At 46.5% G+C, this 26188-nt stretch overlaps 1 protein-coding gene across 1 annotated transcript; it reads left to right on the top strand.

The window, feature by feature from the left end:
* Positions 1 to 271: 271 nt before the first annotated feature.
* On the top strand, positions 272 to 14973 carry LOC121546120 (tyrosine-protein kinase HCK). The gene is made up of 13 exons (XM_041857158.2): positions 272 to 503; positions 5786 to 5916; positions 8695 to 8734; positions 9291 to 9387; positions 9766 to 9861; positions 9941 to 10044; positions 10131 to 10280; positions 10910 to 11062; positions 11235 to 11417; positions 11664 to 11740; positions 13103 to 13256; positions 13627 to 13758; positions 13906 to 14973. Exons 2-13 carry the CDS (start codon positions 5797 to 5799, stop codon positions 14106 to 14108), a joined length of 1509 nt encoding a protein of 502 aa, XP_041713092.1. The 5' UTR covers positions 272 to 503; positions 5786 to 5796; the 3' UTR covers positions 14109 to 14973.
* Positions 14974 to 26188: the final 11215 nt, after the last annotated feature.

Genomic DNA, 26188 nt, shown 5'->3' with positions numbered 1-26188 from the left:
TCAAGACAACTTTTCCAATTCAAGGCACAAAAATAGTTCACTGTACATAGACAGAGATAGGCTAACTACAGTATATTTTAAATTGAATTTATTTTCAAGAAAGATAGTGTGTATTTTCGTATTTGTATTTCTTATGTGTATTTTAACTGTCCATATTCAGCCCATCTCTATTCTTGCTCCAATACTTTCCGGAAGAGTAAAAAAAAAAAAAAAAAAAAAAAAAAAAAAGATATCAGTGTCATCATTGATGTGACAGAGCCAGTGACAGAGAGCCAGAGAGAAAGTTCCTCGTCTACAGTTACATGCGAGCCAACGCACTAACTTCCTCGTATAAAACTAAAACGCACCCTTCTGGACTTTCTATCGGAATTATAATCACGGGTCGGGATGGAGGAGCCGACATAAAAGAAAAATAAGTGCTTTCTAAAGAATACAAGTAATTCGGGGTTAGAAGACCATATAGCCATATAGCGGCCAAGGATTATACAGCTGGTTGGAACGAGGTAATTCTCTCTCATTTTTTTCTTCTAGACCACGAAGGGGAATATGTCTAACCTACTCACTGATATCCATAGGCAATATGCATTTCTTAAAGAATAAAATAAGAGGACGAACAGATGGATGTTGTCTTAAGCGGTTCCCATCTGGGTCATTCAGTGGCATTATGAAAATTGCGCATTAAAGGGTTATGACCGTGTTATTGTGTAGGCTATATTGCAGTGCTATTGGTTTGTATATGTTGTCCGTACACTGATGATAGTTGAGAAACTACAGAATTAGAATGTTCACATAAATGGTGGTAAATGTTAAATGTATTTTAACGGTTTCTTCATCAACAACAAAACAACAAAAATGTGTTTACTTAGCCCAGAAATGTTGAGACATGTAGCCTAGTTATTTTTCATTTAGCTGAACCCTCTGTCTCTAGCTGCTTTGTTGCCTAGGCTACCTTATTCAAAAATGAGGAAGAGGAACCAAAAGTTATTGCTTATCCTACTGATACACCACCTACAATATTCACATTGTGTATTTACAGGTGCAACACCTATTCATGGTTTGTAATCTATTTATTGAGGGAAAATACACTCTTAGAAAAAAGGGTTTGAAAAGGGTTCATCGGCTGTCCCCATAGGAGAACCCTTTTTTGGTTCCAGGTAGAACCAGTTTTGGTTCCAGGTAGAACCCTTTTTGTTTCCATGTAGAACCCTCTGTGTAAAGGGTTCTACATGGAACTCAAAAGGGTTCTACCTGGAAGCAAAAGGGTTGTACTTGGAACCAAAAAGGGTTCCTCAAAGGGTTCTCCTATGGGGACAGCTGAAGAACCGCTTTAGGTTCTAGATAGCACCTTTTTTTCTAAGAGTGTAGTAATGGTGCATTTTGTTAACAAAAACTAAGTAAATGGTCACTTTCTTCCATCTCTGTTTTCATTTTCCATATGTTCCACGCCCTAAGAAATTATTGGCATAGCCTACTATTTTTTATCAATGCTAATCTTGCATGGATATCTGATGAGTCAATCTACTTAATATGTAAGACCCAATTTGCTTCATACCACATGATGATTGCATCAACTTGTGCTGGAAACCCTCACATTTCCCTTAACAATAGTTCCTATAGTTCTATCGGTGTTTCATCAGGCCAAGTGTTTCTCAAAGTTCTACTTCAGGAAACAGGAAGTCCATACTTAATGCTGGAGAAGCCTATCAGAGAACCTCGTGCCATACTGCCCCTCTCCTAATTGCAGAGACAAATCCTCCCAATGCAAAGCGTCCTGTGTGTATGGTGCCTGGGGGGCTGGCATCGCAGTGTGTAAGCGTGAGAGGCGAGCAGGGGAGGTTTAGCAGTGCAGTTTTTCCTTTTCACACGGTGTCCAGTCCCAGCTGCAGCCGCCCGCCGCCTGCCCTGCATCAGATGCCATGATAGCAGTTAGGGCCTGAGGCACTCATGGCGCAGGGCTTTCACAGCTCACTAGATTTGCATCTGTGGGTAATATGGTGGGTTGGAGACAGACAGACAGACAGACACTCCCAGAGACATGAGGAGGATGGTTGGGGGGCTGATTGGATCAAGAGACTGCAGGAGAGATGGATGGAGAGGGGAAGGATGGTCAGGGCTTCACCTCCAGTCAACTTCCTTTGTACAGGAAGTGCATGGCATGTGTGTCATGGTTTGATTAGATAAATAGGGGATGGAGTGGTTGATACGAGTCCGAGGAGGTTTGTAGACGGATGAGAAGCTTTGGACTACTGGGCGGGCAGACACTTTATCATGATTCAGCCTTGATAGGCAAGAAGAAACGTCTTCTCCTGAGATTCGGGGTGTGTCTTCCAATAGGCTACCTGTAACTTGGAAAACTGGCACGGAGAAGCATCATGGTAGACTGAACCTTTTCCAGTCACAATAACCATACACATTCTTGTGTTTTGGCCTTTTGAGTGGTATTTGAGTGTACTATGTAAGGAATCAGTTTTCATTTCGCCTCCAGTATCTTCACTAATCAGTTTTCATTTCTCCTCCAGCATCTTCACTAATCAGTTTTCATTTCTCCTCCAGCATCTTCACTAATCAGTTTTCATTTCTCCTCCAGCATCTTCACTAATCAGTTTTCATTTTTCCTCCAGCATCTTCACTAATCAGTTTTGGGTGTGCATTAGCTGCCTATTAACTAATCGAAATTAAAACCGTGTAAGCATAAACGGCTTTGCTGGAAGTTAAACTTGAACTGATCAAAAATAATCTGATCCTCCTGTAACAGATCAAGCAAAGAGGAACACCATTTAAATGGAAAAGGGAAGTGAATATTATTTTTCATCAAGTGGTTGTATACAGCCATTTTTTATTTACCCTTATTTTACCAGGTCAGTTGACTGAGAACACATACTCATTTACAGCAACGACCTGGGGGGATAGTTACAGGGGAGAGGAGGGGGGATGAATTAGCCAATTGGAAGCTTTGCGTAACTGTTGATGTGAAACATTCTCCGTGACCATGTCATGAGATGAGATACATGGCTGTAATCCAGCAGCACTCCTCCACATCCTAAAAGAGTGAGTGCAGTAAAATGTGTTCAGGGCCCATATTCACAAAGTGTCTCACGAGTACTGATCTAGGGCCAGTTTTCCCTTTTAGATCATAATGAACATGATTATATGGACAGGGGAGACCCGATCCGAGATCAGCCCTCCTATACTGAGCTGCTTTGTGAATACGAGCCCAGAAAGCTAACCTCTATGATGGCTTCAGTCACATTTTCTTCTGTTATGTTACAGTAATAGCTCTCAGATGCTCTCTCTCTCTCTCTCTCTCTCTCTCTCTCTCTCTCTCTCTCTCTCTCTCTCTCTCTCTCTCTCTCTCTCTCTCTCTCTCTCTCTCTCTCTCTCTCTCTCTCTCTCTCTCTCTCTCTCTCTCTCTCTCTCTCTCTCTCTCTCTCTCTCTCTCTCTCTCTCTCTCTCTCTCTCTCTCTCTCTCTCTCTCTCTCTCTCTCTCTCTCTCTCTCTCTCTCTCTCTCTCTCTCTCTCTCTCTCTCTCTCTCTCTCCCTCTCTCTCTCTCCCTCTCTCTCTCTCCCTCTCTCTCTCTCTCTCTCTCTCTCTCTCTCTCTCTCTCTCTCTCTCTCTCTCTCTCTCTCTCTCTCTCTCTCTCTCTCTCTCTCTCTCTCTCTCCCCTCCCTCTCTCTCTCTCTCTCTCTCTCTCTCTCTCTCTCTCTCTCTCTCTCTCTCTCTCTCTCTCTCTCTCTCTCTCTCTCTCTCTCTCTCTCTCTCTCCCTCTCTCTCTCTCTCTCCCTCTCTCTCTCTCTCTCTCTCTCTCTCTCTCTCTCTCTCTCTCTCTCTCTCTCTCTCTCTCTCTCTCTCTCTCTCTCTCTCTCTCTCTCCCTCTCCCTCTCTCTCTCTCTCTCTCTCTCTCTCTCGTCTCTCTCTCTCACTCTCTCTCTCTCTCTCTCTCTCTCTCTCTCTCTCTCTCTCTCTCTCTCTCTCTCTCTCTCTCTCTCTCTCTCTCTCTCTCTCTCTCTCTCTCTCTCTCTCTCTCTCTCTCTCACTCTCTCTCACGCTCAGTCTTATAATACTCCAGCTCATCTGTTTATGTCAACACAGATGAACCATAAAATGACAGTCCTGTCTCTCTCACACAGACATAGGCTCTGTTCAATCAAAAGAATTCCCCCTTTGTCTAATATCCCTCTTTTAAATATTTTACACAGACCATATGACTCCACCCACAGCGTTACTAAGTTATGGTTTTATTTGAAAAACAAAGAGCTCTTCATGCCACCAAATGTCCAATAAGACATGTATGCCTCTGCTGTCCCAAAGGCGTGGCTGGGTGTTGCTAGTTTGGTGTCGCTCTGGTGATTAGGAAGACTTCTAGAATTGTTTTGCTTTTAAACAGCGGTGTAATCAAATCAAATCAAATCAAATTGTATTTGCCACATGCGCCGAAAACAACAGTTGTAGACATTACAGTGAAATGCTTACTTATAAGCCCTTAACCAACAATGCATATTTTTTTTTTATTCTTTTTTTTGCATAAAAGAGGGGGGTGGGGGTGGGGGGGGGGCAGTGTAAATAGTCCGGGTAGCAATGATTAGCTGTTCAGGAGTCTTATGGCTTGGGGGTAGAAGCTGTTGAGAAGCCTTTTGGACCTAGACTTGGCACTCCGGTACCGCTTGCCGTGCGGTAGCAGAGAGAACAGTCTATGACTAGGGTGGCTGGAGTCTTTGACAATTTTGAGGGCCTTCCTCTGACACCGCCTGGTATAGAGGTCCTGGATGGCAGGAAGCTTGGCCCCAGTGATGTACTGGGCCGTACGCACTACCCTCTGTAGTGCCTTGCGGTCGGAGGCCAAGCAGTTGCCATACCAGGCGGTGATGCAACCAGTCAAGATGCTCTCGATGGTGCGGCTGTAGAATTCTTTGAGGATCTGAGGACCCATGCCAAATCTTTTCAGTCTCCTGAGGGGGAATAGGCTTTGTCGTGCCCTCTTCACGACTGTCTTGGTGTGTTTGGACCATGATAGTTTGTTGGTGATGTGGACACCAAGGAACTTGAAGCTCTCAACCTGTTCCACTACAGCCCCGTCTATGAAAATGGGGGCGTGCTCAGTCCTCTTTTTTTTCCTGTAGTCCACAATCATCTCCTTTGTCTTGGTCACATTGAGGGAGAGGTTGTTATCCTGGCACCACACGGCCAGGTCTCTGACCTTCTCTCTATAGGCTGTCTCATCGTTGTCGGTGATCAGGCCTATCACTGTTGTGTCGTCAGTAAACGTAATGATGGTGTTGGAGTCGTGCCTGGCCATGCAGTCATGGGTGAACAGGGAGTACAGGAGGGGACTGAGCACGCACCCCTGAGGGGCCCCCGTGTTGAGGATCAGCGTGGCAGATGTGTTGTTACCTACCCTTACCATCTGGGGGCGGCCCGTCAGGAAGTCCAGGATCCAGTTGCAGAGGGAGGTGTTTAGTCCCAGGATCCTTAGCTTAGTGATGAGCTTTGAGGGCACTATGGTGTTGAACGCTGAGCTGTAGTCTAATGAACAGCATTCTCACGTAGGTGTTCCTCTTGCCAGGTGGGAAAGGGCAGTGTGGAGTGCAATAGAGATTGCATCATCTGTGGATCTGTTGGGGCGGTATGCAAATTGGAGTGGGTCTTGGGTTTCATGTATGCCTGTGTGGGAAACAGTACAGTAAACAGTTGCTCTTAGGATGTAATGAAAGTAAATCCAAACTGTAGCTACTGTAGTAAATTACATTGTATTCTGACTGATATTTTTTTTAAATAACAAATTGTTAGGTTCTTCCACCATGGGCTGTGTGGGGTCCAAAGAGCAGCAGGATCCCAGCAGCAAAGGAGTGATTGATGACGCTCTGATCCGGACGCAGACAACCCAATATGTCAAAGACCCCACCACTGGGACCAAGGCTGTGAGTGAATAACTGGTCATGATGATGATGATGATGGTGATAAATAATGGTGATGATGATGGTGATGATGGTGATTATGGTGATGATGATGATGGTGGTGGTGGTGGTGATGGTGGTGGTGGTGATGATGATGATGATGATGATGATGATGATGATGGTGGTGATGATGGTGATGATGGAGTACAGGGAGAGGAAGAAAGAGTGAGAGAGAGAGAAAAACAATCAGTGGGAGACATGGTCAGTGAAAGGGACATTCTAATGAGTTATATTTGTCATTGTCACCGAGACAACATAGTGAAAAGCAACGTGTGAGCCTCCCTACATCATGACTATGCACAGAGGATTGATATGTGAGGTGCATTACCCAAATAAGTAATGTTCTAACTAGTTGTTGCTTTGCATAACTGCTGGACTCTTCTCTGTTGCCAAATATACAGTGGGGAAAAAAAGTATTTAGTCAGCCACCAATTGTGCAAGTTCTCCCACTTAAAAAGATGAGAGAGGCCTGTAATTTTCATCATAGGTACACGTCAACTATGACAGACAAAATGAGGAAAAAAAATCCAGAAAATCACATTGTAGGATTTTTAATGAATTTATTTGCAAATTATGGTGGAAAATAAGTATTTGGTCAATAACAAAAGTTTCTCAATACTTTGTTATATACCCTTTGTTGGCAATGACACAGGTCAAACGTTTTCTGTAAGTCTTCACAAGGTTTTCACTCACTGTTGCTGGTATTTTTGGCCCATTCCTCCATGCAGATCTCCTCTAGAGCAGTGATGTTTTGGGGCTGTCGCTGGGCAACACAGACTTTTAACTCCCTCCAAAGATTTTCTATGGGGTTGAGATCTGGAGACTGGCTAGGCCACTCCAGGACCTTGAAATGCTTCTTACGAAGCCACTCCTTCGTTGCCCGGGCAGTGTGTTTGGGATCATTGTCATGCTGAAAGACCCAGCCACGTTTCATCTTCAATGCCCTTGCTGATGGAAGGAGGTTTTCACTCAAAATCTCACGATACATGGCCCCATTCATTCTTTCCTTTACACGGATCAGTCGTCCTGGTCCCTTTGCAGAAAAACAGCCCCAAAGCATGATGTTTCCACCCCCATGCTTCACAGTAGATATGGTGTTCTTTGGATGCAACTCAGCATTCTTTGTCCTCCAAACACGACGAGTTGAGTTTTTACCAAAAAGTTATATTTTGGTTTCATCTGACCATATGACATTCTCCCAATCCTCTTCTGGATCATCCAAAATGCACTCTAGAAAACTTCAGACGGGCCTGGACATGTACTGGCTTAAGCAGGGGGACACGTCTGGCACTACAGGATTTGAGTCCCTGGCTGCGTAATGTGTTACTGATGGTAGGCTTTGTTACTTTGGTCCCAGCTCTCTGCAGGTCATTCACTAGGTCCCCCCGTGTGGTTCTGGGATTTTTGCTCACCGTTCTTGTGATCAGTTTGACCCCACGGGGTGAGATCTTGCGTGGAGCCCCAGATCGAGGGAGATTATCAGTGGTCTTGTATGTCTTCCATTTCCTAATAATTGCTCCCACAGTTGATTTCTTCAAACCAAGCTGCTTACCTATTGCAGATTCAGTCTTCCCAGCCTGGTGCAGGTCTACAATTTTGTTTCTGGTGTCCTTTGACAGCTCTTTGGTCTTGGCCATAGTGGAGTTTGGAGTGTGACTGTTTGAGGTTGTGGACAGGTGTCTTTTATACTGATAACAAGTTCAAACAGGAGCCATTAATACAGGTAACGAGTGGAGGACAGAGGAGCCTCTTAAAGAAGAAGTTACAGGTCTGTGAGAGCCAGAAATCTTGCTTGTTTGTAGGTGACCAAATACGTATTTTCCACCATAATTTGCAAATAAATTCATTAAAAATCCTACAATGTGATTTTCTGGAGAAAAAAAATCTCAATCTTGTCTGTCATAGTTGACGTGTATCTATGATGAAAATGACAGGCCTCTCTCATCTTCTTAAGTGGAAGAACTTGCACAATTGGTGGCTGACTAAATACTTTCTTTCCCCACTGTAAGTGACTGATCTATAAGTGGGTTTCCTTTGGTGTCTGGGGTGGTCATTACTTCCTGTGTGTTTACTGTAAACCAACTGTAAGCGCTGTTAGAATGAGGAAGGGGAAGTAACACATCCACTGAACGCAGAAATTAATTTTGTGATCATTGTTTAAACAGACATTGAATTTGCATGTACATTTCAGTCATTTGCAGTCGCTCTCATCCAGAGGGACTTAATGCGTTCATAGCTAGGTGAGAACCACATATCACAGTCATAGTAAGTCAATTGGCCCAGCGTCGTCCAGGGTATGGGAGAGAATGGCCGGCAGGGATGTAGCTCAGTTGGTAGGGTTGTGGGTTCGATTCCCACGGGGGGCCAGTATGAAATAAAATAATAATAATGTATGCACTCACTAACTGTAAGTCGCTCTGGATAAGAGCGTCAGCTAAATGACTAAACATTTAAAAATTAAAAAAATAAATAAAGCAGCTATCAGCAAAGTCAGTTAGAAAAGACAAGTGTGAGTGTTAGTGCAACAAAGGCAAGGGTGTTGTTTTAAAAAAAGATGATTATAATTTGGGGGAAGTTGTCTCTTCTCTCTTTCTGTTTTGAATTCCTATTTTCTATCCATTTATCTCACTTTTACTTCATCTGTCATTTGACCTCTCATGTTTCACTCACTTTCTCCCAGCTTCTATACTACATTTCCCATGGTTCTCCTCAACTCTTCAAACCTCTTTCTGTCTTTCACAGAATAGAACCATTTCCACTGGCCCTCCAGTCCCCTCTGAGGGTGAGTGTGACGCAGAGAAGTTACAGCACTCACTTGGCTCACTTGAATTTGTGACGTAGGAACTGTTACAGTGCTCAGCTTCATCACACCGTATTTCCAGCAGCACACTACATACTGTCAATTGTTTGTTGCCATGTAATTATAGACTATGTGGCTGAGGCCACATATGGAAAGTGAAAGAGGTGAGAACGTGTAGGTTTTGAGATAGCCCCCACTCAGAGCCTCACGACACGAGACAGCAGATGATCTCTCCACTGCTATACCACTAAAGCAGCCAGACAGGAAGTGACCTAGGCAAAGCGCTGTTGTTGTTGTTTTTAATCATGTAAGAGTTGCACTTGATGGAAAAAACAAAGTCTCTCTTTGTCATATGTGTGCATGCACACAGACACACACACACGCACATTACATTTTACATTTTTGCATTTTTACACACGCACGCACACACACACACACACACACACACACACACACACACACACACACACACACACACACACACACACACACACACACACACACACACTTACATTCTCTGCCTCCTCCCCCCCCCCAGGTCCTGAGAGCATTGCCATTGCACTGTATGACTATGAGGGTATAAATGATGGCGACCTGGGCTTCAAGAAGGGAGACAAGCTTAAAATCTTACAGGAGTGAGTGTATCTGACATTTATACATAAACATGATGCATTCATACCCATACAGAGCACTGAATACCTAAAATACCTATAATACCTATAATACCCATAATACCTATTCCCTCACCTCTCACAATCTGTCTGTCTGTCTGTCTGTCTGTCTGTCTGTCTGTCTGTCTGTCTGTCTGTCTGTCTGTCTGTCTGTCTGTCTGTCTGTCTGTCCGTCCGTCCGTCCGTCCGTCCGTCCGTCCGCCCGTCCGTCTTTCTGTTTGTCTGTCCGTCCCCCCCTCTCTCTCTCTCTCTCTCTCTCTCTCTCTCTCTCTCTCTCTCTCTCTCTCTCTCTCTCTCTCTCTCTCTCTCTCTCTCTCTCTCCCTCTCTCTCTCTTTCTGTAGGTCTGGAGAATGGTGGAGAGCCCAGTTAATCAGCACAGGCCAGGAAGGCTTCATCCCCAGTAACTATGTAGCCATAGACAGCCTTGAAACCGAAGAGTAAGTATGTTCTCCAGTGTAGTGTGTGAGTAGAAGCTGCTCAAAGCAATCAGTCTGATATAACTTTCCCCTCCCCCAGGTGGTTCTTTAAAGGAGTGAGCAGGAAAGATGCAGAGAGGCAGCTGCTGGCATCAGGAAACAAAATGGGATCGTTTATGATCCGTGACAGTGAGACCACCAAGGGTGAGCAAGTTCAAAAGCTCTTAGACATACACATTAAACAAGCGCACTTTCAGACTTTAGCAAGCCGTCTCTCCTTCCTGCTACAGGCAGCTACTCCCTATCCGTAAGGGACAGTGATTCCCAATCAGGAGACACAGTCAAGCATTACAAGATCCGTACACTGGACAACGGTGGCTTCTACATCTCCCCGCGCATCACCTTCACCACCCTGCAGGAACTGGTCGGCCACTATAAGAGTGAGTGCCAACATCACAGACATCCATAATATACTAGAGAAGGGCTATTCAAATCTTATTAACCTAAGACAGTGTTTCCCAATCCTGGTCATTGAGACCCCAAGGGGTGCACATTTTTGTTCTTTGCCCTAGCACTACACACCTAATTCAAATAATCAACTCATCATCAAGCTTTGATTATTTGAATCAGGCGTGTAGTGCTAGGGAAAACGCCAAAAAGGTTCACCCCCTGAGGTCCCCAGGACCAGGATTAAAAGAAACACTGCCCTACGAGGTCCGGAGTACTGCTGGTTTTCTGTTCTACCTGATAGTTACTTGCACCCACCTGGTGTCCCAGGTCTAAATCAGTGAAATATAGCAGTGGAACTGGCTCTGAATTTGAAGGCACTAGTGTCCACTGCTACTAAAGTTGATTGTGGACGTTGGAGATGAACAGCCCCCTCTGCTGGCTGCCTGTTCTGAAAACGGACAAATCGTGTACTTGGCCTCCAGCAGTACTGACTTTCTATGGGTTTATTAATGTGTGCTATGTACAGTTCAATGATACATTCAGCTAATGGTATTAAATGTCCTGTAGGATTCAGAGCTTTGGGTGTGGATGTCTTACTGGATGTGTTTGTTTCCTACAGAGCAGGGAGACGGTCTGTGTCAGGCCTTGACCAGCCCCTGCCTCAGTCCCAAGCCCCAGAAGCCCTGGGAGAAGGATGCCTGGGAGATCCCTCGGGATTCCCTCAAACTGGACAGGAGGCTCGGGGCTGGCCAGTTTGGAGAGGTCTGGATGGGTGAGCTCCATGTCATTTAAAGTTCTTACTCGGTCATTCTGAGAAGGTTACGTTCAGACCAATACTGGGAGATCAGTATAAGTTGATATGTATTCTGAAAACATCTTGCTTGGTGGAGCTGTAAACTGAGCTAGCATAGGTAATGTGGTTTGCTTTGTGTCTTTTTCTGTAGCTACATACAACAAGCACACTAAGGTGGCAGTGAAGACCATGAAGCCTGGCACCATGTCTGTGGAGGCTTTCCTGGACGAGGCTAACCTGATGAAGGCTCTGCAGCACGACAAGCTGGTCCGTCTGAACGCTGTGGTTACCAAAGAGGAACCCATCTACATCATCACAGAGTACATGGAGAAGGGTGTGTACACCCGTTTGATATTTTATATACATTTACATTACGATACATCAGTGTATCTCTGTCATTTACTATTTTTGTGTGTGCTTTTCTGTGCATGTGTGTGCTTGTGTGTGTGTGTGTGTGTGTGTGTGTGTGTGTGTGTGTGTGTGTGTGTGTGTGTGTGTGTGTGTGTGTGTGTGTGTGTGTGTGTGTGTGTGTGTGGGTGCGTGCGTGCGTGCGTGCGTGCGTGTGTGTGTGTGTGTTTAGGCAGTTTGCTTGACTTCTTGAAGAGTGACGAGGGGAACCGTGTTCAACTCCCCAAACTCATTGATTTCTCAGCACAGGTGAGATTCAGTTATGTCAAAGTTAAACTGTCAGTTTGGATTTTGTTGAATTGTATGGTTTTATATTCTTCCAGTGTTCTACTGTTTATATTCTTCCAGTCTTCTACTGTGGTAGAAGGGAAAAGTGTGACACTAACACCAGAACCAAAGAAAAAGGAGAATGCTTTGGTCTTGTTATGCCCAGTGACTGACAATAGCAAGCCACTCATTTGGATGCTCTTCTGTTTCATGCCTTTGTTCTATGTTTTTCCTATTGTAGGCAGCATTTCAATATTCAAATCCTGTATTTAGCTTGGCAGAAGAAGGTGTGTGGCAGAACGTGTTTCTAAACCAAAATTCTTCACGCCAATGTTTGCTGTTCAACAATATTGTGATGTGAAATTATTTTTGACAGTATTGGACACAACACAATCCAACATTTCAGTTTGAAACCCGATCATACAGTATTTCCATTTGTACACCTGTTGCTGCAGATAAACAGAGGCAATAAGGAACTTATTAACAGTAAAGCAGAACTTATGAACGCATGCTTATCTGTGAGCGTGTATGTTTATGCCATCTGTTGTATGTAGATTTTAGAGTGAAGTGAGGTGAGAGAATATTTTTTTTTTGAAAGATACTGAAATGGAATATGAGGAGTCGAATTACAGAAAGAGAGAGGATAATTTAAAGAGAAGGGAACAGGAAGACATTGTCAGATTTAAATCTGCTATGATTTATGTTAAATTATTCCACTGAGATTGGTACACAGATAAGGCTTATCTAGTTGCGACAGAAATGTAAAGGTTATTTCCGATTGAGCCGACATATGCAGCGTTTACAGTGAACGCGGTCTCCACCAACACGGGAACGTTGCCTTTAAATTTGAATAGCGCTATAGCACTGAACTTTAGAGATATGGATTGAATATGTCAGTCAGTTTGTGTCTATATACCCGTGTGAGAGAGAAAAAAAAAAAGAAAGAAAGAAAGAAAGAAAGAAAGAAAGAAAGAAAGAAAGAAAGAAAGAAAGAAAGAAAGAAAGAAAGAAAGAAAGAAAGACAGGAAGAACGATAGAAGGAGTGAGAGAGGGAGAGGGGATGAGAGATGAATGATAAAGCCTGATGGTAGTTGGAAGTTTAAAGGGACCCAGATGGTCCCAGTATAGCTATCGTTATCATAATTTTTAACTGCTTATTTTATTATCCCGTAGCAGAACCTAAGGGGAGGCTTTAGAAACTATACTTGAAAACAATATATATATTGCACAATAAATCATTGAGAGCACTTGGGAGATGAATTATTAGAAACCCCCCATGCTCCTGCTTCTGGAGGACCACCTTTCCTGCTGTCTGCGCACATCCAACCATGTCTTTGTCCATAGATTGCAGAAGGTATGGCCTACATCGAGCAGAGGAACTATATCCACCGGGACCTGCGAGCCGCCAACATCCTGGTCTCCAAGGCTCTGGTGTGCAAGATCGCTGACTTTGGCCTCGCCCGAATCATTGAGGACAATGAGTACACAGCCAGGGAAGGTAATATCAGCATCTGGCATTATCCACTTGAGGAACATGTCTGTGCCACATAATGGATTCAAATGACTGTGACATGACAGCTGAGTTAACAAATATTAGTACATCAGAGTAAAGTTAGAAGGCTTTCAGATCGGGGTGTGGTTTGGAACAACAATTAGTGAGGGAAGTCAGAGTTGGAACAAGGAAGTGAGAGCCATGATTGTATCAGAAGGGAAAGATATCATTGTGTCAGAGGAAAGTGTGTTGAAGTGAATGAGTGACATGGTTTGAGTAGAAAGCAATATGTTGAGACAAGCTGCTGTAATATATTTCAGTGCCAGCAGGGGGCAGCAGACGTACAGTAAGAAAGCATACTGTTGTTCCCTAACAGGAGCAAAGTTCCCCATCAAGTGGACGGCCCCGGAGGCAATCAACTACGGCTCCTTCACCATCAAATCAGACGTCTGGTCCTTTGGCATCCTACTGACTGAGATCATCAGCTATGGACGCACACCATATCCAGGTCAGAGGACCTGAATGAGAACATGTACTCTGCTGTACTTGTACTGTATGTTAATTGAATGATGAATGAAATGAATAAAGTGTAAGGTTCACCCTCTTCCCCCCCCCCCTTATAATGATGTGCTTCTGTGCTGGCTCTGTCATCTAGGGATGACGAACCCAGAAGTGATCCGCTCCCTGGAGAGAGGCTACCGCATGCAGCGCACCGACAGCTGTCCCCAGGAGCTCTATGACGTCATGTTGGAGTGCTGGAAGAACAAGCCCGAGGACCGTCCAACCTTTGAGTACCTGCAGAGTGTCCTGGAGGATTTCTACACGGCAACAGAGAGCCAGTACCAGCAACAGCCTTGAGCCAGACAGAAAGATCTAGGCAGATACATAGCATCCTCTCATACTCCTAGAGTAGCCTACAGACAAACCTACAGAGGAAAAAAGGGGGTTCTGAACATGTTTTTAGACGGTTCCTTATGAAATATGGCATTTACTGTAGCTTTATGAGTGATGACCTAACAAATGAATTACAGCGATTCATGACATGGCACACTGTGATGCGTTTCAGAATTGTACTTTATTTATATTTAATTGACATTTCCTGCTGAGCATATACATAGGAATTTCACAATAGCAAAATATATGAGTGGCCAGAAATAAAATAAAAAATAGCAAAATTGCAGTCTTTTTTATTGTGGATTTCCTATGCCCAGTGCATATATTGGAAAAGGCCATTTATATTCTGGCATAGACCATTGTAACTATAATTCACTGAATAAGCACTGGAGTGCAAAAGTATAATCTGTTCACTTTAAAACATTGTTTGCCTATGTGGTAAGGGGCTTAATTTATTTTATCAGAGAGGAACCTACTTGTTTGTCAGTCCTCTATACTAAATGTATATGTAGACTACGCAAGGGAATAATGTGAGAAAACTGTGACGGGGATGTGACATTTTTACACGAGTAAAATTAGATGTTGCTTGCATGTTTTCTTGTTTTCTATGTAGGCCACTGTCATCATTTGTCTAACATGGCTGAATAATTTGTGCATTGAGGTAGATACCATAACAATTGACTTGAATACATTGAATGTTGAATACGGGATATATGTTTTTATATGAATAATGCATTTCTTAACCAAATGAATTTTGATATTTTCTTATAGGCGCTTGTAAGTGCAATGACTTAAAGGTTATGTTGAATAAAATGAATGAATAAAATCATATTGTGGTCATCATATTGTAATTCTAGCCTACATCAAATTGAGGACGTTTTGTATAAGAGTAAAGACTAAATCTGTCAGATTTCTCACTGTATGAATCATGATATGAAAGAGATTTTATCTGATTTTATAACAACCTGCTTGAAGTAAAAAAAAGAATGACTTCAATTAATATATACACTGCTCAAAAAAAATAAAGGGAACACTTAAACAACACATCCTAGATCTGAATGAACGAAATAATCTTATTAAATACTTTTTTTCTTTACATAGTTGAATGTGCTGACAACAAAATCACACAAAAATGATCAATGGAAATCAAATGTATCAACCCATGGAGGTCTGGATTTGGAGTCACCCTCAAAATTAAAGTGGAAAACAACACTACAGGCTGATCCAACTTTGATGTAATGTCCTTAAAACAAGTCAAAATGAGGCTCAGTAGTGTGTGTGGCCTCCACGTGCCTGTATGACCTCCCTACAACGCCTGGGCATGCTCCTGATGAGGTGGCGGATGGTCTCCTGAGGGATCTCCTCCCAGACCTGGACTAAAGCATCCGCCAACTCCTGGACAGTCTGTGGTGTAACGTGGCGTTGGTGGATGGAGCGAGACATGATGTCCCAGATGTGCTCAATTGGATTCAGGTCTGGGGAACGGGCGGGCCAGTCCATAGCATCAATGCCTTCCTCTTGCAGGAACTGCTGACACACTCCAGCCACATGAGGTCTAGCATTGTCTTGCATTAGGAGGAACCCAGGGCCAACCGCACCAGCATATGGTCTCACAAGGGGTCTGAGGATCTCATCTCGGTACCTAATGGCAGTCAGGCTACCTCTGGCGAGCACATGGAGGGCTGTGCGGCCCCCCAAAGAAATGCCACCCCACACCATGACTGACCCACCGCCAAACCGGTCATGCTGGAGGATGTTGCAGGCAGCAGAACGTTCTCCACGGCGTCTCCAGACTCTGTCACGTCTGTCACATGTGCAGTGTGAACCTGCTTTCATCTGTGAAGAGCACAGGGCGCCAGTGGCGAATTTGCCAATCTTGATGTTCTCTGGCAAATGCCAAACGTCCTGCACGGTGTTGGGCTGTAAGCACAACCCCCACCTGTGGACGTCGGGCCCTCATACAACCCTCATGGAGTCTGTTTCTGACCGTTTGAGCAGACACATGCACATTTGTGGCCTGCTGGAGGTCATTTTGCAGGGCTCTGGCAGTGCTCCTCCTGCTCCTCCTTGCACAAAGACGGAGGTAGCGGTCCTGCTGCTGGGTTGTTGCCCTCCTACGGCCTCCTCCACGTCTCCTGATGTACTGGCCTGTCTCCTGGTAGCGCCTCCATGCTCTGGACACTACGCTGACAGACACAGCAAACCTTCTTGCCACAGCTCGCATTGATGTGCCATCCTGGATGAGCTGCACTACCTGAGCCACTTGTGTGGGTTGTAGACTCCGTCTCATGCTACCACTAGAGTGAAAGCACCGCCAGCATTCAAAAGTGACCAAAACATCAGCCAGGAAGCATAGGAACTGAGAAGTGGTCTGTGGTCACCACCTGCAGAACCACTTCTTTATTGGGGGTGTCTTGCTAATTGCCTATAATATCCACCTGTTGTCCAATACATTTGCACAACAGCATGTGAAATTTATTGTCAATCAGTGATGCTTCCTATGTGAACAGTTTGATTTCACAGAAGTGTGATTGACTTGGAGTTACATTGTGTTGTTTAAGTGTTCCCTTTATTTTTTTGAGCAGTGTATATTTTTTTAATTCTAAATACAAACACATTTTGAACAGATATACACAAAACAAAAATATAAACGCAACATGAAAAGTGTTGGTCCCATGTTTCATGAGCTAAAATAAAACATCCAAGAAATGTTCCTTATGCACAAAAAGCTTATTTCTCTCAAATTTTTTTGCACAAATTTGTTTACATCCCTGTTAGTGAGCATATCTCCTTTGTCAAGATAATTCATCCACCTGACAGGTGTGGCATATCAAGAAGCTGATTAAACAGCATGATCATTACACAGGTGCACCTTGTGCTGGGGACAATAAAAGATCACTCTAAAATGTGCAGTTTTGTCACCCAACACAATGCCACAGATGTCTCAAGTTTTGAGGGAGCGTGCAATTGGCATGCTGACTGCAGGAATGTCCACCAGAGCTGTTGTCAGAGAATTTAATGTTCATTTCTCTACCATAAGCCGCCTAGAATTGTCACAGTTCCCTCAGCCAGAACCCAAAAGCAGACCAGGACAAGGAGAGTTGAACGAAGGTGAGGGTTTATTAGATACGACAAAAGGTGCAGTATAATCCAGGGACAGAGCGGGCGGCGTGGTTGAGTAGTTGGGGGTGCAGTACTGGGTCCAGTGATGGCTCGGCAGCCGCCGACCATCAGGCAGAGGTGGGGTGAAGGTTCCGGACGTGTGACTGCAGGTGGAACAAAAACGGAGGTAAGAACACAAAAACTCAACAAAGTACAAAATAACAAAACTCACGCTAGAACGCTCTAAACTGATACACAGAACACCTACTGTTCATGGCTAACGATCCGGCAGGAACTGGATGTTGGGCCAGAGCCTAAGAAAGGTGCTGATTAGGCCCAGGTGTGCAGATTGCTAATGGGAAGCAGGTGCGGAAACCAGAGCGCTCCCGGAGCGTTCCCGAACCCTCGGGAAACTGGAGATTACGACCAGGACCCGACTCAGACAGCCGGGATCGTTACAGTACCCCCTCCGACGAACGCCACCGGGCGGACTCCCCGGAGCGCCAGGATGGAGGCGGTAAAAGTCCCTGATGAGATCCGCATCTAGGACCTGTCGCCGCGGAATCCAACTCCTCTCTTCAGGACCATACCCTCCCAGTCCACGAGATACTGGAAACCCCGGCCCCGCCGTCTGGAATCCATAATGCGACGCACCGTGTAGGCAGGACCACCTCCGATCATCCGAGGAGGAGGAGGAGGAGGCGGAGGAGGCAACAGAGGACTGAGGAAGACAGGCTTGAGGCAGGAGACATGAAAGGTGGGATGGACTCTGAGCGTCCTCGGTAGTCTGAGTCGCACTGCCACTGGATTGATCACCTTCTCCACCACAAACGGACCAATAAACTCGGTAACAACTTCCTAGACTCAGTCCGTAACGGAAGATCCCGTGTGGCCAACCAAACCCTATCTCCGATGGTATAGGTGGGAGCGGGGATCCGGCGACGATTCGCCTGGAGCTGATACCGGTCCGAACCTCTAAGGAGTGCCTTTCTGGCCCGATGCCAGGTCCGGTGGCAACGCCGAATATGGGCCTGAACAGAAGGCACTGAGAGCTCCTTCTCCTGAGAAGGGAACAGGGGAGGTTGGTAGCCATACAGGCACTGGAAGGGAGACATCCCAGTGGCAGATGTAGGGAGAGTATTGTGGGCATACTCAACCCAAGGCAACTGAGAGGCCCAGGAGGTGGGGTTGGAAGAGACCAGACAGCGTAGCGTGGATTCCATCTTCTGGTTGGCTCTCTCCGCCTGACCATTGGATTGGGGGTGAAAACCAGATGTGAGACTGACTGTAGCTCCAATGGCCAAACAGAAGGACTTCCAGACAGCAGAGGTAAACTGAGGGCCACGGTCGGAAACGATATCACTGGGCAAACCGTGGACCCTGAAAACCTCCCTAACCAGGATCTCGGACGTCTCCGAGGCAGAGGGAAGCTTGGCAATAGGCACAAAGTGGGCGAACTTGCTGAATCTGTCCACGATAGTCAGAACGACCGTGTTCCCCTCAGAAGCGGGCAACCCCGTGACGAAGTCCAGGGCCAGATGCGACCATGGACGCCGGGGAATAGGAAGGGGGTGAAGTAGTCCAGAGCTGGGCCGATTGGTACTCTTATTCTGCGCACACACTGGACAGGCAGCAACAAAACCCCGAGTATCCTCGGCCATGGCAGGCCACCAAAAACGTCTGCGAAGAAACGCCATAGTCCGAGCCACGCCGGGGTGACAAGCCATCTTGCTGGCGTGGGACCATTTGAGGACAGCGGGACGAACCGACTCAGGCACAAACAACCGACCGGGTGGACCGTTACCGGGACCGGGCTGAGTCCGAAGGGCCGCCAGCACCTCCTCCTCAATCTTCCACATCACTGCTCCCACGACGCAGTTCCGGGGGAGAATAGTCTCGGTCTTGGACCCACTCTCCTCCGTCTTGGAGAACATCCGGGACAAGGCGTCCGCCTTGCCGTTCTTAGATCCAGGTCGAACGTCAGGGCAAACTTGAATCGTCCGAAAAACAACGCCCACCTGGCCTGACGGGAGTTGAGACGTTTAGCCGATTGCATGTAAGCAAGATTCTTGTGGTCAGTCCAGACAATAAACGGTTGCTCCGCCCTCCAACCAGTGGCGCCACTCCTCCAAGGCAAGTTTCACCGCGAGAAGCTCCCGGTTACCCACATCGTAATTCCTCTCTGCAGGCGAAAGGCGACGAGAGTAGTAGGCGCAGGGATGGAGTTTACTGTCCGTGGAGCATCGCTGCGACAGGATGGCGCCAACTCCCACATCAGACGCGTCCACTTCAACGACGAACTGACGGGCCGTGTCCGGTTGAGAGAGAATCGGTGCGTTGGTGAATCGCCTCTTCAAATCCAGAAACGCTCGATCCGCCTCCGGATTCCACTTGAAGGTCCTGATACTGGAAGTCAAGGCAGTTAACGGAGCGGCCACACGGCTGTAATCCCGGATGAATCTGCGGTAGAAATTCGCAAACCCCAAAAATCTCTGGAGTTGCAATCTCGTACCGGGCTGGACCCATTCCAGAACCGCTCTAACCTTCTCCTGATCCATCCTAATCTCACCCCTGGAGATGATGTACCCGAGAAAGGATGTAGTGTGGGCGTGAAACTCGCACTTCTCGGCCTTCACGAACAGGCGATTCTCCAACAATCGCTGCAGAACCTGCCGGACATGCTGGACGTGGTCGGAAGGTTCCTTCGAGAAGATCAGAATGTCATCCAGGTAAACAAACACGAAGAGACCGATCATATCTCTCAGGACGTCGTTCACCATACTCTGGAATACCGCTGGAGCATTGGTCAGTCCAAACGGCATCACCTGATACTCGAAGTGACCCATCGGTGTATTGAAACCCGTCAACCACTCGTCCCCCTCTCTGATCCGGACCAGGTGATACGCATTGCGTAGGTCTAGCTTGGTGAACACCGTAGCACCCTGTAAGGAGTCGAAGGCAGAACTCATCAAGGGCAGGGGATACTTGTTCTTGACCGTGATGTCATTCAACCCCCGATAATCAATACACGGTCGAAGAGAGCCATCCTTCTTTCCCACAAAGAAGAATCCTGCCCCCAGGGGTGATGACGAGGGACCGAACGAGACCAGCAGCTAGGGACTCCTTGATGTAGGTCTCCAACGCCTCACGTTCAGGTCGGGAGATACTGTATAACCTTCCCTTGGGGTAGACAGCTCCAGGAACCAGGTTGATGGCACAATCATATGGTCGGTGGGGAGGAAGTGACAGAGCCTTCTGCTTACTGAAAACTTCCCCCAAATCGTGATATGTCTCGGGAACCAGGGACAAATCTGGGGGTTTAGCCTCAATCACCTGACTGGGAACCGAATGGGGGCAGGCAGTCTTGAGACAGTTAGCATGACAATCAAGGCTCCAACTCGTTACCTTGCCCGTCGCCCAATCGAACGTGGGATTGTGTTCCTTCAGCCAGGGGTATCCAAGGACCAGAGGAACATGGGAAGACGGCAGAATGAAAAATGAAATCATCTCCGAATGATTCCCCGACAACCGCATCTTAACCGGTTCAGTCCTCATCGTGATACGTGCCAGACTACTGCCGTTCAGAGTGGTCGCTTCAATGGCTTCCGGCAATTGCTCCTTGGAAAGCCCCAGCTGTTCCACCAACTCGGCATCAAGAAAGCTTCCATCGGCACCTGAATCGATAAAAGCGTTAAGCGCTAAGCTCTGATTCCTGTTCACAAGGGTAGCCGGGAAGCGGGGTCTGACAGAGGTACTGAGAGGTTGAAACTGGCTCGCTAAAAGTCCTCCCAACTTTAGCGAGCCGGGCAGTTTGACGACCGCCGGGAACAAGTGGAGATGTAATGTCCCGAGCGACCACAGTAGAGGCAGCAGTTGGTCTTACGTCTATGTTGACGCTCCTCCTTGGTTAACCCGTGCCGCCCCACTTGCATGGGTTCAGAATCGGGAGAGAGGTCCTCTCCACTAATCCTTAGTGGTGGAGAATGATCGACGTGTTCTGGTCCACCACCCGATCCGACTGGGAACTGAGAAGCTGATCGATTGGACGGACCCCATTGCTTCTCCCTCCTTCGCTCTCGGACTCGATTATCCACCCGAATAGACAAGGCTACCAAGCTGTCCAGGTCACTAGGCTCCGGATAGGAGATCAACTCATCCTTGAGCTGCTCCGACAGGCCCTGGTAAAAGGCCGCTTGCAAAGACTCCTCGTTCCACCCACTCTCCACAGCCAACGTCTTGAACTCGATCACGAAGTCGGCCACGCTGCGAGTTCCTTGGTGAAGAGAAAACAGACGCCTAGCTGCGTCCCTCCCTCGGACGGAATGGTCGAAGAGCTTCCTCATCTCGGCCGTGAACCCCTGGTATGAAGCCATGCAGGGATCCTGTCGTTCCCAAACGGCTGAAGCCCACTCCAGCGCTCGACCACGCAGCAACTCAATCAAAAGGCTATCCTAGCCTTGTCAGTGGCATAAGAGTAGGGCTGTAGATCGAACACTAATCCACACTGCATAAGGAAGGAACGGCATCTTCCCAGCTCCCCTCATACTTATCCGGCGTCGGAACCTTGGGCTCACGGAGGGACACAACTTCAGAAGCGGCAGGCGAAATGGGTGAAACCGGTAGTGAGTCCTCCACCGGACACTGGCGTTGGTTCTGGACCTCCGTCAGGCCGGTAGAAAGGTTCCGAACTGACAACGCGATCTCCTGTAGTACCATGCTATGATGGCCCAACATCTTCTCCTGCTGGGTAATGGCATGGCGAACAGAGTCCAGGTCCGCTGGGTTCATATTTGGCCGGATCGTTCTGTCACAGTTCCCTCAGCCAGAACCCAAAAGCAGACCAGGACAAGGAGAGTTGAACGAAGGTGAGGGTTTATTAGATACGACAAAAGGTGCAGTATAATCCAGGGACAGAGCGGGCGGCGTGGTTGAGTAGTTGGGGGTGCAGTACTGGGTCCAGTGATGGCTCGGCAGCCGCCGACCATCAGGCAGAGGTGGGGTGAAGGTTCCGGACGTGTGACTGCAGGTGGAACAAAAACGGAGGTAAGAACACAAAAACTCAACAAAGTACAAAATAACAAAACTCACGCTAGAACGCTCTAAACTGATACACAGAACACCTACTGTTCATGGCTAACGATCCGGCAGGAACTGGATGTTGGGCCAGAGCCTAAGAAAGGTGCTGATTAGGCCCAGGTGTGCAGATTGCTAATGGGAAGCAGGTGCGGAAACCAGAGCGCTCCCCGGAGCGTTCCCGAACCCTCGGGAAACTGGAGATTACGACCAGGACCCGACTCAGACAGCCGGGATCGTTACAAGAATGTTGTTTTAGAGAATTTGGCAGTAGGTCCAGCCAGCCTCACAACCGCAGACCACGTGTATGGCAGTAGAATCAATGAGAATTGGAGTATTGTCCAAAATAACGGAAAACGGAGCCAAGTAGGGTACAGTGATGAGCATGTTCCTTCGTATCTAGTAGGAGGACGGTTTGTTAATGAGGAGCAGCTGATCGAATTACCAATCTTGAGGAAAATATTTGAGATATTCAAACTGGTGGAGAGAGTTCTGGGTAGAGTGAAGGCTGTGAGAATCACGAGAGGCGGGCTTGTTTTGATTTTTTTGTGCATCTGCAGATCAGAAGGAACGTGTGTTGTGTCTCACCCGAATTGATAAGTTTGACGTGTCGTGTGTGTCGCTTAGGAATAGAGCACACCTCAAGGGGTTATTTTATTTTTATTTTTTATTTCACCTTTATTTAACCAGGTAAGCCAGTTGAGAACAAGTTCTCATTTACAACTGCGACCTGGCCAAGATAAAGCAAAGCAGTGCGATAACAACAGCAACAACACAGAGTTACATATGGGGTAAAACAAAACATAAAGTCAAAAATACAGCAGAAAATATATATACAGTGTGTGCAAATGTAGCAAGTTATGGGGGTAAGGCAATAAATAGGCCATAGTGCAAAATAATTACAATTAGTATTAACACTGGAATGATAGATGTGCAAGAGATGATGTGCAAATAGAGATACTGGGGTGCAAATGAGCAAAATAAATAACAATATGGGGATGAGGTAGTTGGGTGGGCTAATTTCAGATGGGCTGTGTACAGGTGCAGTGATCAGTAAGGTGCTCTGACAACTGATGCTTAAAGTTAGTGAGGGAGATAAGAGTCTCCAGCTTCAGAGATTTTTGCAGTTCGTTCCAGTCATTGGCAGCAGAGAACTGGAAGGAATGGCGGCCATAGGAGGTGTTGGCTTTGGGGATGACCAGTGAGATATACCTGCTGGAGCGCAGACTACGGGTGGGTGTTGCTATGGTGACCAATGAGCTAAGATAAGGCGGAGATTTGCCTAGCAGTGATTTATAGATGACCTGGAGCCAGTGGGTTTGGCGACGAATATGTAGTGAGGGCCAGCCAACAAGAGCGTACAGGTCACAGTGGTGGGTAGTATATGGGGCTTTGGTGACAAAACGAATGACACTGTGATAGTCTACATCCAATTTGCTGAGTAGAGTGTTGGAGGCTATTTTGTAAATGACATCGCAGAAGTCAAGGATCGGTAGGATAGTCAGTTTTACGAGGGCATGTTTGGCAGCATGAGTGAAGGAGGCTTTGTTTCGAAAGTTATATCCAGTTATATCTGGAGTCTCGTGGGAAGTTGATGCTGAAGAGATAAAAAATATTCCTGGAGTGATTGATGCTCGTCGGATGAATCGTGTGGTGAATGAAGAAAAAGTGAAGAGTCTATCTGTTCTTTGGTTTTTTGATATGGAGTCTCTCCCTACTCAAGTGCAGTTAGGGTATATTAACTACAGAGTCAGAGCATTTATCCCAAGACCAATGCAGTGTGATCATTGTAAAGCTTTTGGTCATGTTTCAAGTGTTTGCAGAAGGGAGAAGCCGAGATGTCCAAGTTGTGGAAAAGATAATATCATGTGTTATTAAAGTGATGAAAATGTGACATGTTGCAATTGTGGTGGGAATCATGAAGCCACGTCTTTGGAATGTCCAACAAGGGTGAAAGAGAATGAGGTGGCCAAAGTCAGGGCTGTCCAGAGCATTTCATATGCAGCAGCTGTTAAAAGGGTTGAGGGTTTGAATGGTGCAAATCAAATCAAAACACATTTTATTTGTCACATACGCATGTTTAGCAGATGTTGTTGCGGGTGTAGCGAAATGCTTGTTTCTAGCTCCAACAGTGCAGTATATCTAACAATTCACAACAATACACACAATCTAAAAGTAAAATAATGGAATTAAGGAATATAGAAATATTAGGATGAGCAATGTCAGAGTGGCATAGACTAAAATACAGTAGAATAGAATACAGTATACACATATGAGATGAGTAAAGCAAAAATATGTAAACATTATTAGAGTGGCTAGTGTTCCATTATTAAAGTGGCAAGTGATTTCAAGTCTATGTATATGGGGCAGCAGCCTCTAAGGTGCAGGGTTACATAACCGGGTAAACGCCTCCTAGTGATGGCTATTTAACAGTCTGATGGCCTTGAGATAGAAGCTGTTTTTCAGACTCTCGGTCCCAGCTTTGATGCACCTGTACTGACCTCGCCTTCTGGATGATAGCGGGGTGAACAAGCAGTGGCTCGGGTGGTTGTTGTCCTTGATTATCTTTTTGGCCTTCCTGTGACATCGGGTGCTGTAGGTGTCCTGGAGGGCAGGTAGTTTGCCCCCGGTGATGCGTTGGGCAGACCGCACCACCCTCTGAAGAGCCCTGCGGTTGCGGGCGGTGCAGTTACCGTACCAGGCGGTGATACAGCCCGACAGGATGCTCTAAATTGTGCATCTCTAAAAGTTTGTGAGGGTTTTAGGTGCTGTTGCGCCTTCTTCACCACACTGTCTGTGTGGGTGGACCATTTCAGACCGTCAGTGATGTGTACGCTGAGGAACTTGAAGCTTTCCAACTGCTCCACAGCGGTCCCGTCGATGTGGAGGGGGGCGTGCTCCCTCTGCTGTTTCCTGAAGTCCACGATCAGCTCCTTTGTTTTGTCGACATTGTGGGAGAGGTTATTTTCCTGGCACCACACTCCCAGGGCCTTCACCTCCTCTCTGTAGGTAGTCTCGTCATTGTTGGTAATCAAGCCTACTACTGTTGAGTCGTCTGCAAACTTGATGATTGAGTTGGAGGCGTGTGTGACCACGCAGTCATGGGATAACAGAGAGTACAGGAGGGGGCTGAGCACGCACGCTTGTGGGGCCCCTGTGTTGAGGATCAGCGAAGTGGAGGTGTTGTTTCCTATCTTCACCACCTGGGGGCGGCCCGTCAGGAAGTCCAGGACCCAGTTGCACAGGGCGGGGTTCAGACCCAGGGCCCCAAGCTTAATGATGAGCTTGGAGGGTACTATGGTGTTGAATGCTGAGCTATAGTCAATGAACAGCATTCTTACATAGGTATTCCTTTTGTCCAGATGGGATAGGGCAGTGTGCAGTGCGATGGCGATTGAGTGGTCCTCTGTAGCTCAGCTGGTAGAGCATGGCGCTTGTAACGCCAAGGTAGTGGGTTCGATCCCCGGGACCACCCATACACAAAAAAAATTATGCACGCATGACTGTAAGTCGCTTTGGATAAAAGCGTCTGCTAAATGGCATATTATTATTATTATTGCATCGTCTGTGGATCTATTGGGGCGGTAAGCAAATTTAAGTGGGTCTAGGGTCTCAGGTAAGGTAGAGGTGATATGATCCTTAACTAGCCTCTCAAAGCAGTTCATTATGACAGAAGTGAGAGCTACGGGGAGATAGTCATTTAGTTGAGTTACCTTTGCTTTCTTGGGTACAGTAACAATGGTTGACATCTTGAAGCAAGTGGGGACAGCAGACTGGGATAGGGAGAGATTGAATATGTCCGTAAACACTCCAGCGCATGCTTGATGACGCGGCTAGGGATGCCGTCTGGGCTGGCAGCCTTGCGAGGG

Source organism: Coregonus clupeaformis, chromosome 30 (genome assembly GCF_020615455.1).
Source record: "Coregonus clupeaformis isolate EN_2021a chromosome 30, ASM2061545v1, whole genome shotgun sequence".
Taxonomy (NCBI): Eukaryota; Metazoa; Chordata; class Actinopteri; order Salmoniformes; family Salmonidae; genus Coregonus; species Coregonus clupeaformis.
This window is presented reverse-complemented; position numbering and strand designations above follow the sequence as displayed.

Excerpts from the sequence above, each read along its gene's own strand:
- LOC121546120 (XM_041857158.2), top strand. The coding sequence starts at position 5,797 with ATGGGCTGTGTGGGGTCCAAAGAGCAGCAGGATCCCAGCAGCAAAGGA. Across the intron at positions 5,917-8,694 it reads CCACCACTGGGACCAAGGCT|AATAGAACCATTTCCACTGG; the intron begins GTGAGTGAATAA and ends TGTCTTTCACAG. Across the intron at positions 9,862-9,940 it reads GACAGCCTTGAAACCGAAGA|GTGGTTCTTTAAAGGAGTGA; the intron begins GTAAGTATGTTC and ends CCCCTCCCCCAG.